This window comes from Ixodes scapularis, unplaced genomic scaffold, assembly GCF_016920785.2.
Source record: "Ixodes scapularis isolate PalLabHiFi unplaced genomic scaffold, ASM1692078v2 PGA_scaffold12__126_contigs__length_90152505, whole genome shotgun sequence".
Taxonomy (NCBI): domain Eukaryota; kingdom Metazoa; phylum Arthropoda; class Arachnida; order Ixodida; family Ixodidae; genus Ixodes; species Ixodes scapularis.
In genome coordinates this window covers 41,539,373-41,553,065 of record NW_024609838.1, presented here as the reverse complement: position 1 = coordinate 41,553,065, position 13,693 = coordinate 41,539,373, and the positions used below count along the sequence as shown (strand labels likewise).

Sequence of the window (13,693 nt, the reverse complement as noted above, 5' to 3'; positions counted from 1 at the left end):
AGACTTGAGAAGCTCGTTCAAAACTTTTTTTTAGGCAAATACAAAGATTACCGATAAACAGGGGAAATACCTAACATCACGTAGCATCTTTAGTATTATAAGCTCACAGTAACGCTTATGGTGACAAAAAGTGATTTTTAGTGAGGTTAACATTATCTTGAGGATTCACTTTTTTTTTTATTTTGTAATCGCCACCCTCAAAAAACCGTTTATATTTCGAGCCTTCATTTACACGCGACATGATTGGATGTTTTTCACAAGGCTCAAGGAATTTCATTCCTTTTTCATCGTGTCGCGGTATTGGGCGAAGCATGCTGCTTCACTTTTAAGGAGTGCGATTCCAGGTACCTTCGGGGCCACTACAAGAGAAAAATTATCAGCACTTTCGATGGTTTCCAGTTCCGGCGACCTGAGGTTGTGCAAGGAGGCTTGGTACTTAAGGACTTTCCCCACGCCAATATACGCCTTTTTGCCGTGTCCCGCGTAGCTTAAAAACAACAACAACAACAATTTGTTTATTTTTTGTCTTTTCTCAATCTCGCACAGTTGAAACCAATTTTTGAAATGACTATATATATAGCCCCCACGTTGGAGATGTGGAAAAGTTTTGTAAGTATCGGAATGGGGAGGTTTCTTGCAGCCACCCTACAACTGTGCGCAGAGCGGACGGTGCGTGTGCTGTATCGTGAACAATGTCGTCTCTGACAACTTTGAAGCTGTAAATTGTGCGCTATGTTGTTGCTAAGCAGTTGAAGATAGACGCGATTTGATTCTCCTAATGAAAGCATTGTACCGCTTGCGGAAGAAGGACGCTCCAGTTTTCTGCAAAATCAAAATGCAATACGATGATACGAGCCTTTAAATGCGACTTTTTTTAGTTTATAGCAACACACTGAGCAAGTCAGGTGAATTGATGGGGGAGGTACGTTGCAGTGTTGTACGGAACGGTGTTCCAAGGAACGGCGTTCCTGGAACGCGTTACTTTTAGAAGGAACGAAGGAACGCCGCCGTTCCATTTTGCACTGATAGAACTGGAACGGGAACGCGTTACATTTTTACTGGAACGGAAAAAGTAACGGCGTTATTTTTTTTCGTTCAGTAGAGTAATTTTTTATTTTATTTCTGAAAGGGAAATTCTAAAAGTATAAAAACAATATCCATCTACACGAAGAGCAGGATTTCGTTAACTTTTTGGTTATATACCATATGGTTCATTTTGTGTGATACTCGCTTGGTGACAGTCGGGTGCAGGAGAGCTAGTGGACATCGATTTTTTTTTAGTGCCTGAGACTGCGGTGCAAAAAGCCAAACTTTTAGTCGAAGGAAAAGACACAGAAAGAGAGACGTTTCAAACTTAGCTACTTTCTTTGGTTCCACGAATCCTCGTACACCCAGAAATCTGAGACCGACTGCAGCCATCACTGAAGTTCCACAAATAGATGTACAGTTACAACAGAAGAGCAGGTTATCCGGTATCGAACCCACCCTTGTATCCCGAATATTGGTGACATGAAACATACACAAAAATCAATTTTTATTTCTTCTCCCCTTGTTCCCTATCTTCAAACTGAACAACGAGTCCAACCTTCAGAAAGAAGGACTTGTACTTTTCAAGACTGACATTCCAACAGCCCTACCATCTTCACTTGCTCCTCTTGCGGACAGCAACATCAAGAAGCAACTGTTGTTATGTTCGAACAAGTGACTTTGTTAGATTGAAACGCGTGAGGTTTTTGTGAAACGCTCGTGCAGTGTGGGGTAACAGTACATTTGGCTGGTCTGAATCACCCACCACAAAATAATGTTAAAAGCTGAGATTTTTAAAGCTGAATATATCAACAAATGAAACACTGCTTCCGCTTGTCTTCTTCTCTTGGTGCCTTTTCACCACTGCATTTAAATTTGTATGTTGCCATTTGATGGGATAGATAAAAAACAACAAAAACAACTTTGTTCGATCTAATTGCATATGGTAATTGTCAAAATACAAATGTAACGTATACGTGACGATACGTTCCGTTTCTTTAACTGTAACGGGAACGAGTTCCTTTTTCACATATGAAACTTATAACGGGAACGCGTTCCAAACACAGAAGGAACGAGGAACGAGCTTTTGTTCCATTTTTTGAGGAACGTGTACAACACTGGTACATTGTTACGCACTTCCTGAGCTCATTGCAAAATGCGTTACTTCCCAATAATTGCTATAGTGGTTCGCTAAATTTCCGCCAAACTACACTTATTTATTCGTCTTCCTTCATTGACAACGATGCCAGGGTTAAGCCATCTACTTTTGGACATACCTTGCGGGTCAGCAAAACACACTCCTCAGTTGGGTTAGCACACGGGCAAAGTCTCTAATGTCTTTAAGACTAAATTCTTGGTCGCACCCGTTTGATATTGCTGTCAGAAAAAATAGTTTGTTTCTTCCTCTCTTGGACGTAGTAAACTGTGCCTAACAAGCCTGGATGAGATAACATATTCTTTGTCAGCCTAGAACCTGCCAGCGAAGCAAAACGGAAGGGAAAATCATGCCACTGTCGAAGGCAGCGGCAGGAGAGCTTTAGCTCTGGTAGCGCCTCCTGGAGTCACAGCTTGCCTATAGCTTCTACCTTTCTGTCACGCGCATGGGCAGTCAGATGATAGTCGTTTATAGCGTTCACAGTGACCCTATCTGTACTAAATAAACAATCACGACAGTTTTCTAAAAATATAGTGTGACACTCATCGAGTTAGAAAGGGCGGCATGTCTATGTCCCTCTCGTCGAGGGGATAGCCCTTTCGTTTCCCCTTTCCGAGGAAGAAAAATAGCCCACGTGAACCTTAAAAGTATTTATATCTGAAGAAGAAAAAGGAAATATAAAAAAATAAAAAAGGTTAGGGAATACGCGTACATTGCAGAAAAGCGAAAGCAAGCGCCGAAGCAGCGAGATGCTGTAAGAACTGATAGTTTCACCCCAGATCATTCTATGACGTTTGAACGTACGTTTGGTTTTCGCAAACATAGACATGACAATAGTAAAGACGAAGATTTGGAGGTTTCAACAAGCCTAGCTTAGCCATCGTGCAAAGGAAGTTCTTTGAAGAAAATAATCCTGCACACTTATTGACGCGCTCGGCGGGCCTTCGCTATTAAATGTCTCCGTCCAGAAGTGATCTATTATCTCACAGATAATTTTTTAAACGTCCTATATATGTTTCCTAATCTCATCTGACAAAGCTTAGACATTACTTAAGACAGCTTTCAGTTCTGTAGTTTACTAAGTAAGCAAACTGAACGTGCGGAAGAACACCTTACCGTAACACCTTACTTTAAGCAGTATCGATGTATTAGTTTTACCGAACTGTGTGTAGGCTTGAAAACAAGTAAAAGCTTTGATCCTGTAACAAAAATCAGTAATATTCAAGTAAAAAATGCGATGAAAGATATATGCGTTGTAGAATTGAGGTACAAATATGTATTCTATTCAATCGCACTGCTCAGTATGGCGAATACATAAATGTCACAGAAATTGTATTCCATAAATAAAGACACACAGAATGCGTTTCATGTGAAAAACAAAGATAATATAGGACACACGCGCTTAAAAAAAGACGTTTAATTTTGTAGTTTTAGCTTTTTTCCCAAGTTTAAAGTGTTTCTTTTATATAATCTGTACTTAATTTAACAATATTTTAATTTTTGATAGGTTTAGATACAGGCTTTCATTTAATATGTGTCTTATGCTTTAAATAATTGTACATCGAAAGCTAGCTTGATTCGAACTCGGCCAAATATTGTCAGATCTGCAAGATTCAAGCATTTTTATCTTATAAAATAAATTAGGAACACACTTCTATAGACCTTTACCCTTATCCATACGAAGTTTAAAAAAAAAAATATTGTTATGAAAAAAATAATGTAAACGTTGCGGGACTTCGAAATGTGTCACGTGTGGAAACTGCGAAAATCGCAAGACCTACCTCCTCCCTTTTTTAATCCCAAAGCTCAAGAAAAAAAATCCGTAGTTCTAAATTTCAGATTTGTTCTAGTCACACATTTTTCAGAAAAATATGTTTTTTTCATTAATTTCTTTGAGGATCCATCACTTTTTTTGCACAATTTGAAATGAAATAACCCATCTCTGGAATTTGTAGCACAATGTTAGAATTTACTATTACTCGGTGAGAGCTTAAACATTCATTCTGGAAAATACCGGGAAACCAGTAGTGTCGCAGCAGTGTTTTAAAATATTTTCACAAAATACTGGAAATATTTCAACACACGCAACAAAAAATGAATAATTTATTTTGATAAAAACAAACGAAAAGATTATGTACTCGGATTTTACTGCTCAGGTTTCGTGCGGGTCTCCTGGTAGGCTTGTTTTAGCATTCCAAAATTCCGCATACATTGGCCTCATTACCTAACGAGAAAAACTGATGTGAAATACCTATGGCATTGATCCCTCAGGCAGGGTCGTCGGAGGTCAGAGGGCTCCTCTTTCTATTTGCAGAAATACCTGCATCGCCCTTAGACATTCCTGCAGGGGGTGGGATTTACAAAAACGGTTAATTAAACAGAACATAGTAATACATTTCGAACAAAACCGCAGATATATTCGGTTAACATCAAATTCTATTTATACATAAAATTATATTTTACATCAAATCCTATACACAAAACTTATTTAAGCACCTCCCTGGAAAGTTGACAAAAATACATCTCTAGGTAACGCGTTCTAACGTTCTATAGTTCTTGGGGAAAAAAAGAAACTCAAAGACATCGGTACGACATGAATAGGGTTGGACTTTGTTCTTTTGGTAATCACTTTCCAAAATATCAAATGGTCTCTCTAAAAACATGTTCCTATCGATTATAAGTTTATTGTTACAAATGTTATATAAAATTTGCAGCCTAAAAGACAATCGGCGTTCACAAGTAATTCTCAATATAGGTCTCCTTTCATGCTGGTGACACTTGTTCCAAAATCGTAGTGGTTTAGCACAAATCTAGCGCACTGGTTTAGTGCTTTTTCAAGTTTGCGTATTAATGGATGATGCTGTGGATCCCAGACAATCAATGCATATTCAATGCGTGGGCGAATAAACTTAGAAGCTTCGTCATATAAAATTGAGCATTATAATCGCCTTGAGGTATCTCATCTAAACATGCCCATTCCGTGATAAATCCCCAGATAAAAGAATGTACTTAACGGTTAAACTAATCTTTATTACGCCATTATTTACTATGTATAGAGAAGCAATTAGGCATTTTTGTTAGTAAATCTTGTGCGTACGGATTTTTTAACATTCAGGTTCATCCTCCAAATTCTCACATCACATAAACATCTTGTTTAGATCAGTTTGTAAAAGTTGAACATCGATTATTAATTGTTCTATACATATTACAGTCATCTGCAAAAAGTAGAATGTTAGAACGTATGCCATCAGCTATATCATTCATGTAAATCATAAAAAGCAAAGAATCCGGAACAGAGGCCCGGGGCACACCATGAGCGACTTTTACATATTCAAACATCTCCCCATTTAATACAACACATTGCTTCCCTTCGTTTAGGTAATCTTTCAACTAACCCGGTACTTCGTTATCAAATAACACTGTATTAAAATAAAGCAGTCCCTCGTCTTTTAAATATGTGGTCGGCCCTGAAAATATAGACTCTCTACGTAATTCACCATTGTACGAAATAAAAGTGAGCAGTGGAAATACAGTTGCTTAAAAGGATGCTGAAGCGAAATTTTGATTTCAGAAAACAACGCCGAAGAGCTAGGCGGGACGCTACAAACCCGAAAGCATCACCCATAAAGCGATATCTCCTACGGATGGTCGAATTTTTGTGAAAGAAGAGCGCGCTTGAACAAGGCGAAAAAGGCCCGTGACGTCGCGATTCTCGTTTCCTCCTCTTCTCGCTTTGACTCCGCGAGGACGCGAAGAGCGAAGGAAGCTAGGCCGTTTCCCCTCCTCCTCGACTATTCTGCAGGAAACGCGACGTCGCGATTCTCACTCAATCGCATCCTTATTTTACAAAAATACGGTCATCGGTTCGAGATATCGCCTTATGAGTGGTGGTTTGGGGGTTGTGGCGCCCCGTTGAACACTCCGCTACCTTATTTGGTGATATCCAAATTTCGGTTCAGCATCCCTCTAACGCAGTTGAAACGCAACGACAATCCACACGTACGACGAAGTAACATTTCGTAGGAAAGACAACCTGTTTTGGGGTATAAAGTATGCCTCTATATACGTCATCATTTCCTTCCTAAATTCTGCTTCCTCACCAAAGAGTGTAGCTACGCACACACCAACGCGCGTCTCTTACGTCACGCCAGTACGGTGGTGGCGCTGCTATCGGCGCGACGCATGCGCAAATGATTCCTGTCACGCGAGTCTGATTTTCGCGCACGCGCAGTGTGCACAACTGCTGTGGGCAAATGCGGACTTCTTTACAGATAGCGTGTGGGTTTTTCATTACATTACTTTTTGTAATTCATTACAAAAAAAGAGCGCGTCTTTTTTTTTTTTTTTTAACTACACTGCGTGGAAGCCCGAACCCACACTAAAGCTTCGCAAATGAAGTAAGTTATACAATATTATGGAACGTATACATTGTGCAAGGGTCGAAAGTATGCGGTAGAGAGGGTCAGGAAACATCGTAACCTAAACCCTGAAACAAGAAGAAATAAAATAATGGACATAACGACACAAAATCGCCAACACAGTTTAGCGTATTCGCGAGGAAACACAGACGGAAAAGAGGGAAGACAAAATTACATGCCGCCACAAAGTTGGCGGAACTGAGCCAGACTGACTGACGTCCTCCCAGTCAACACCACACGACCAGCAGACACCCGCCGCCAAGCTGCTCGACAAGATAATTCTCGTCGAGGCTATGTGAACCAAGCAAAAAACCGCCCCTTGGTCAACACCTCTCGCAACAGAAGGAACTCTCTCACCCGTTCGTTGAAAACTATAGTTGGCTGGCCCACACAGTTTCCGTGGCCCTCTGCACTCAAGGTTTTCTTTAAGACGTTTGTGAAAGTGCCGCTTTCTTTGACAAGGTTGAGGTGTCTTCCCATAATGGCGAGGACGCGTTCCTTTCAGCAATATATTTGGCTAGTTCAGATTATAGAAAGAAAAATAGAAAATATGGTAAGGGTGGCTCGCGAGGTGGGGAATATTAACCATGCTGAATTCACCTGAGACTGGGGTAGAAAAGAAACATCAAAGAAGCATCAATTTCTGATAAGGTACGCAGTGTGGATATCAAAATATTTATCACTAATATATAGAAATCGCTGCAAGAATCAATTCCACCCGACTGGAAGCAAGCTAAAGTTATTCCAATTCATAAACCGGGCAGCAGAGAGAGCATTTCAAACTATAGGACAATTTCATTTACATCAACATGTTGCAAATTATTGGAACATGTTATGCTAAAGCATATCACTGCTTTCGTCGAAGAAAACAACGTTTTAGGTGTATGCCAGCACGGTTTTCGATCCGAATTGTCAACCGGCACTCAGTTAATTGAAAGCGTGCACGACTTTTCCTCGGTTATAAATCGAAGTCAAGTGAATGTCATCTTTCTAGACCTGTCAAAAGCGTTTGACAGAGTCTCCCACAATAAACTACTTTTCAAGTTAACGAAAATCCTAGGCGACGGACAAGTTGTAAATTGGATTAAGGACTACCTCTCTGGTCAATTCGTGAAAATTAACGGAAATAGCTCAGCTAATAAGGCCGTGTGTTTAGGAGTACCTAAGGGTTCAGTACTTTCCCCTCTTCTCTTCCTGCTCTATATTAATGATATAACTGATAACATCAACATCAACGTTAGACTCTTTGCTGACGATTGTATAATACATTCTGAAATAACAAATTCTTCGGACCACTTAAAATTACAAAGCGCGTTAGCCAAGATCTTAGACTGCTGTAAAGAATGGCAGATGCTTATTAACTAGAGAAAACAGTAGCCATGTCCATAAGAGGAAGAAAAACATATTCAATCATTCTTATAAGATCATCGGAAACACTTTACAAAACGTCCATGAGTTCAAGTACCTGGTTGCCCTGTTCACAAGTGATCTGGACTGGGGCATGCATATAGACGCAGTGACCAAAAAACCGCTAACAAAATTGTGGTGCATAAGAAGGCGACTCAAATACGCTTCCCGCCATACCAAACTGTTGGCCTACACGACACTTGTTTGGCCTGCGCTTGAATATGCCAGCCCTGTTTGGTTCCCCTTCACAAAAGCTAACATACAAAAATTAGACAAAGTGCAAAGGGTCGCTGAAAGGTTTTTTACTAACAAGTTTGGCACACGTGATTCGCCATCTGAGCTGTGTAGACTGCTCGGCGTCCATCCATTAGAAAAAAGAGCTAAGCTCACGAGATTAAAGGTAATTTATCAAATAGCCAATAATTTGACTAAAATAGAAAAATCTAAGTACCTTATTCCCCACGATGGAAGAGAAACCCGTTCAAACCATTAGAAATTATTCAGGGAGTTCCAACCTAGAAATAATTGCTTTAAATTTTCATTTTTTTTCCGCTAGCAGTCCAGGAATGGAACAGTTTGCCCGGACACGTTGTCCGCGCTAGCTCGCTAAAACAGTTCGTGGATGACGTCGAAGCGCTCATGATGTAAAAACACCATGTCACATCCACTCCGTTTGTTTCATATAATTTTACCCTCTGTATAACTCTTTTTTTCTGGACTACGGTTATGCATCTGTGTTTTGTACCATCCTAAAAAAATCCTTCAACGAGGATTAGTAATATTGATAAATAAATAAATAAAATAAAGAAAAAAAAACAGGAGAGACAGAAAAGAGACAGGACGACGTCTCGAACTCCGCCAACTCGTTTAGTTAGTCCCCCTCCTTATATGAATCCCAGAAAAAAGCTCACCGGAGAAAAGCGCACCGGAAGTAAGCTCACCGAAAAAACAGTTCACCGGAGCAATGTCAATGGAGAAAAGTTCACCGGAGAAGAGCTCACCGGCCCTTGACCGGAAAAGGCGGAAAGCTCTCTGATATCGTTTTTTCGTTTCGTATTGAGGCTGTCGGATCATGGTACCATACATCAATTTATTATCACTAAAATTGTTCAGTTTTACAAAAAAAAATGTTCTTTTTGCAGTATTTTTTGAAGATTATTGGGTATATTGATCCCAAATGAATAAGTGCGAGTGATTGTTTTCTGTGGTTTACCAAAGCTTAACTAAAAACTCTATAAAATAAAAAAGGGGAAAGTTGGAAAACTTAATAATGTCTGCCTAAAACCTAAAAAGCAAAACTGTAAAGGACAAAAATCCGAAAGTGCATGCCCAACTACGCGGCGCCTGCAATTTCTTTTTAAAGCTTTTGTTAACCTTCGAAAGCAGGATAGAATGGTCAGTAGGACATTGAGATTGTTTTTTTTCCACGGACATGCACGTTTTTAGCCCTTCGGGCTGGTGTTTCCACACATTGCCTTTGTGTGATAGTGTCCTTTTAGGCCGAACCACCCATGACCTTCAGAACTGCGCTATGACACCATTGTTACTCATGACCTATAAGAGGAATTGTCTTCTGTAAGGTAGCGAATTGGGCGAGTCGGTAAACGTTATACATGATTAAAACAACTCAAACGACAAAGACGGAGTGAAGACAACAAATGCGACAGGTCGAAGCTGTTCTCGCAATTAAAGTTTTCTTTGTGAAAGAAAACAGTGTAGTTGACACTGATCACACCAACAAACACCTACTCATCTATGAAGCGCCACAGAATCTTCGTAGCTCAAAAGGTTCACGAACCACCATTCATATTAGCTTGCAAAAACAAACCTTATTTGGCGGCTCCCGACAGCGCAGCGCCAAGCTGTTAATATATTTTATTTTTTTATGGGCGTCCCTGTTCTGATTTTATACTTGCGGATGGGGTTAATAGACAAAAGGGCTGATTACCAATTTTTGAGGAATTAGTAAATATATTCAATGAACTTCTAAAGAATATTACAAAAAGGAGGACAAATATTTTTAATGAAGTGACGAATTCTAATTGTGCTAAATTGCCACGTGTGGTCGCAATTCGCTAAGCTAAAAAAAAAGATAAAAATTTCGATGAGCTTTTCACTAGCTTCCGCTCAAGAGCCGGTGAGCATTTTCTCCGCGTCTGCCAGTCTTGCGGTGAGCTTTTATCCCGTGAGCTCTTCTCCAGTGAGCTTTTTTACGCCGCCCCCTTATATAGTCTCAATCTCAAGGTCATCACCACCAACACAAAAGGGCAAAGTATATACAGTTTAAGCGCCAGAGTCTCTATCACACAATGCAAGAATGCGGACAACTTTACATGGAGACGCGATAACTTAACATCCATCCTCCTTCAAACTTGAACAAAGGGATCTCTCTTCCTTTCTATTCTAAACACAGTTCTTATTTCTGATTCAAAAGACGCTTTCTTCACCTATTACCCACAATGACTGTAAAGCACACCTTTTTGGTGTTTTTTTGGTTCTTTGCGTGTGTTTTGTTCGGTTCACATAGCTTTGATGAGGAAGATTATCTTATCGGGTCGCTTGGCGGCAGGTGTTTGCTAATGGTGTGGTGTCTGGGTGGAGGTATGTCAGTATGGCTCTATTCCGCACTGCTTTGTGATGGCATGTCATCTTGTCTTCACTTTTTCCTGTCTGTGAGGACGGCTGTAAATTGTTCTCTTGCGAATCAACTTAGCTGCGTTTGAGATTTTTTGTCATATTGTACGGTTTTTCGATTTTCCTCGTTTCGGGGTTGTGATTATAATATACTGTGTGCGTAACGTTACGTCATACACGGTGTGGCACTGTTTATGCGAACATAGCATCTGCCTGTTTTTCGTAATTGCACAAATACATCTCAGTATTAGTTCTTCGCCACCCGATACTTGTGCCTCCGAAAGAACATGTTCAGTTAAGCACGTAATAACTTTCATCAAACGTTCCAGCTCTACACAATTAAACATCTACAGCCACCATCCTCAATGGTCGCGCTGTGTCCTGCTCTGCCAGCGCCTTTCAACCTTCCGTGTCTTGTTTTATCATAGATCCAGAGTGGTAAATTTGCTGAATCTCGCACAAATCTCAAACTCTTTCGCTGCGGAAATTCGGCAATCGAGTCATCAATTAGGGTCGTGAAGAACAGAAATCACACAGACACCCAAAGCTACCAGCATTAATAAAATAGGAGTACCATAAATAACTAATCCCATGAATGTAGCTGATGCTTTAGCTGATGACGGCTAGCTCACTTTTCTCGTGCTGTCACCATACTAGGTTGTAGGTTAAGAATTGCAGGACATGCATTCCCGCAAAGTCCTCCACTCTTTTGACTTTGGTAGACGCATTGCCACAAAGTATGCGAATGGAGTGGAGAAAATTACCCATCATGGCAGGCAGAGGAGGGACTTGTCCGGTTTTTCTAAACCTGCAAAAGACTCAAGGAAGTTTGCTCGTTGTGGTGTACGCAGATACTACGCCGTGATCCACCCAGTCCGTTCCCGGTACCTCTGCACTTTTAGCCAGGCACGGAGAGTGATCATCTTCATCTGGATCTCGTCGTCGCTCTCTGCGCTGCCCATAATATTTGTGCAAGTGAGTCTGTTTTCTCTTTTTATGTACCTTAGTAAGAGTAAAACGGTAAACTATAATCGGCAGACGTCATCTTAGTAAAAGTATGGTACACGGAACGCGAATTTCGACAGGTGCATTTAGCACCCTAACCCGTTCATACATCAAAAGTGACCCGAAAATTGCAACCAATGACGTTACATAAGACGTCGTGTCATGCTGTCGGAAGTCGCGATCCTGGCGGTTGGTGTTAGAAGTCTCGGCAAAAAGCACAAGCGAACCCGAGTGACGTTCAGCGTCGCCACGTCCCAACTTGTGGCTGCTGAAGCATTCGTAGACTTTTAAACTGAAGAGCGACCAGCGCGGCAGAACAGGCGTCTGGCACATACGCCACCGCTGCTGTGACGCGTTGCTTCTGCGACGTCATTAACCGAAACCGGGAGGATCACTTTTCTTTAGGACTGGGCAAACACGCAAATCGGAGACTTCTTCGAGGCATTCTAGTAAAGCACAGATTGACTTATCGGTTACGCCCGCAGGCTCACGTCGAAATGGGCCTGAGAAGGACGGCCTACTGGTGCATGCGGGACGAGGAGAATCCCACCAGGTGGCGCTCGTTCGAAATCTACATGCTGGTGCTGGTGCTGTGCATCCCGACCATCGTGATGGGCTACGCCTACACCAGGATTTGCGTCCAGCTTTGGATGGTCGTCAAGGAGAGGGCCAACCTCACTACGGGAACGCTGTGAGTTGCTATGCGGGCGATATGAAGTCGACCATCACCATACAAGCGACAGTCTGCAGGCACCGTCTGCAGCGAGTTTCTTTCTCGAATGGCGGTCCTCTCACGTTTGTCATGCAGAAACGTATTGTAGACATGTACCAAGCATACATATGAACCAAACAAGCGCGTTTCGACCTTGCTCGAGGAGTGTCCGCAAATAAATCTGACATGTCTGAAAAAAAAACAAAAAAAAAAAAAAACATGTCTTTTGTTATATGTTTGATGAGAGTGACTGCGATTTTGAAGCGCCAGTGTTTTGAAGCAGACCGGCCTCGCCACTCTCCGCAACTGTCCGAACAGATTTGTTTTTTCTAATTTAGTACAAACTAAGAAAGCACGGGAAAACGCGAAACAAAGTAAAAATTGTGGACGAAGCAAGTACTGTGAGTGCTGCTTTTTCGTCGTTATTGAAGGTCATGAACAAACACGCCGAAATGTCTAGTGTAGTGGCGAGCAAGACGTAAGTACACAGTGATGTTTCGATAAGCTTATTTTCATGCAAATTCAACTGAACCACAATTGTTTCCGTTCTGTAACTAAAAGTCTAAAAAAAGCTGATTTTTCTAATTTATATTTTTATAAATGGGCAGTTCGGGATGTTTTGGCATAAACCCGCCCGTGAGGACGACACGAGTGACTGCGAGCACTCCACCTGAATGAATGCCCGCATCAAATGACTCTCTTTATTCACATTCTTTTAGAATCTTCGGTGTTGCAAGACTTCCTCGCGTAGATTTTTTTAAAAAACTTTTCTTCGGTAGTGGAAGAAAATACTTTACTATGGGGATACAGGACACTCCTCATTCACATGAGACAGAGCGACTGCCGCGCCGAATCCTCCCCTGGTGGAGTGGTTTATTTCTTGACGCCTTTACCACCACCCCCTGCTCTGGCCGCCGGAGCACCTGGCCAGGCGGTACCGCTGCCGCCGTCGCGCGTGTTTCTATGGTTCTTGGTCGTTGACTGCTTCTATGTGTTTTCGTGGAGTGTCCTGTGTTCTTTCTAGTAAAGTATTTGGTGGAGGTATTTTTACATACTTCCGAAGTGCGGGGACTCGTCTGACAATATCGAGTACAAGAACCGTGCTGGAGGCGTTCTTATACTTTGTTTCACATTAAGTCAGACGGCAGTGCTGCGACTGGGAAAGGAGGATCTCTGGTGCGGAACGGGGAGTCGGGGTTGTGGATCGCTGATCGCATAGCTCCCGAGGAAGCGAGCCTGTAGTAAGATTATTGAAGTAGAACTTTCATGTACAGTGAATATACGAGGAGCCGGTTAAAAGTCTAATCGGTGCCTCCGAACTCATGTTCATGCCCT

General features: G+C 41.5%; 1 protein-coding gene across 1 annotated transcript in view; it reads left to right on the top strand.

The window, feature by feature from the left end:
* Nucleotides 1–13,693, top strand: part of LOC8037539 (QRFP-like peptide receptor) — a 28,683-nt gene that overhangs the window by 11,376 nt on the left and 3,614 nt on the right. The window contains exons 3-4 of the mRNA XM_029981382.2: nt 11,493–11,616; nt 12,132–12,337. Coding sequence (XP_029837242.1) covers nt 11,493–11,616; nt 12,132–12,337 — 330 coding nt within the window. The remainder of the gene's footprint in view (nt 1–11,492; nt 11,617–12,131; nt 12,338–13,693) is intronic.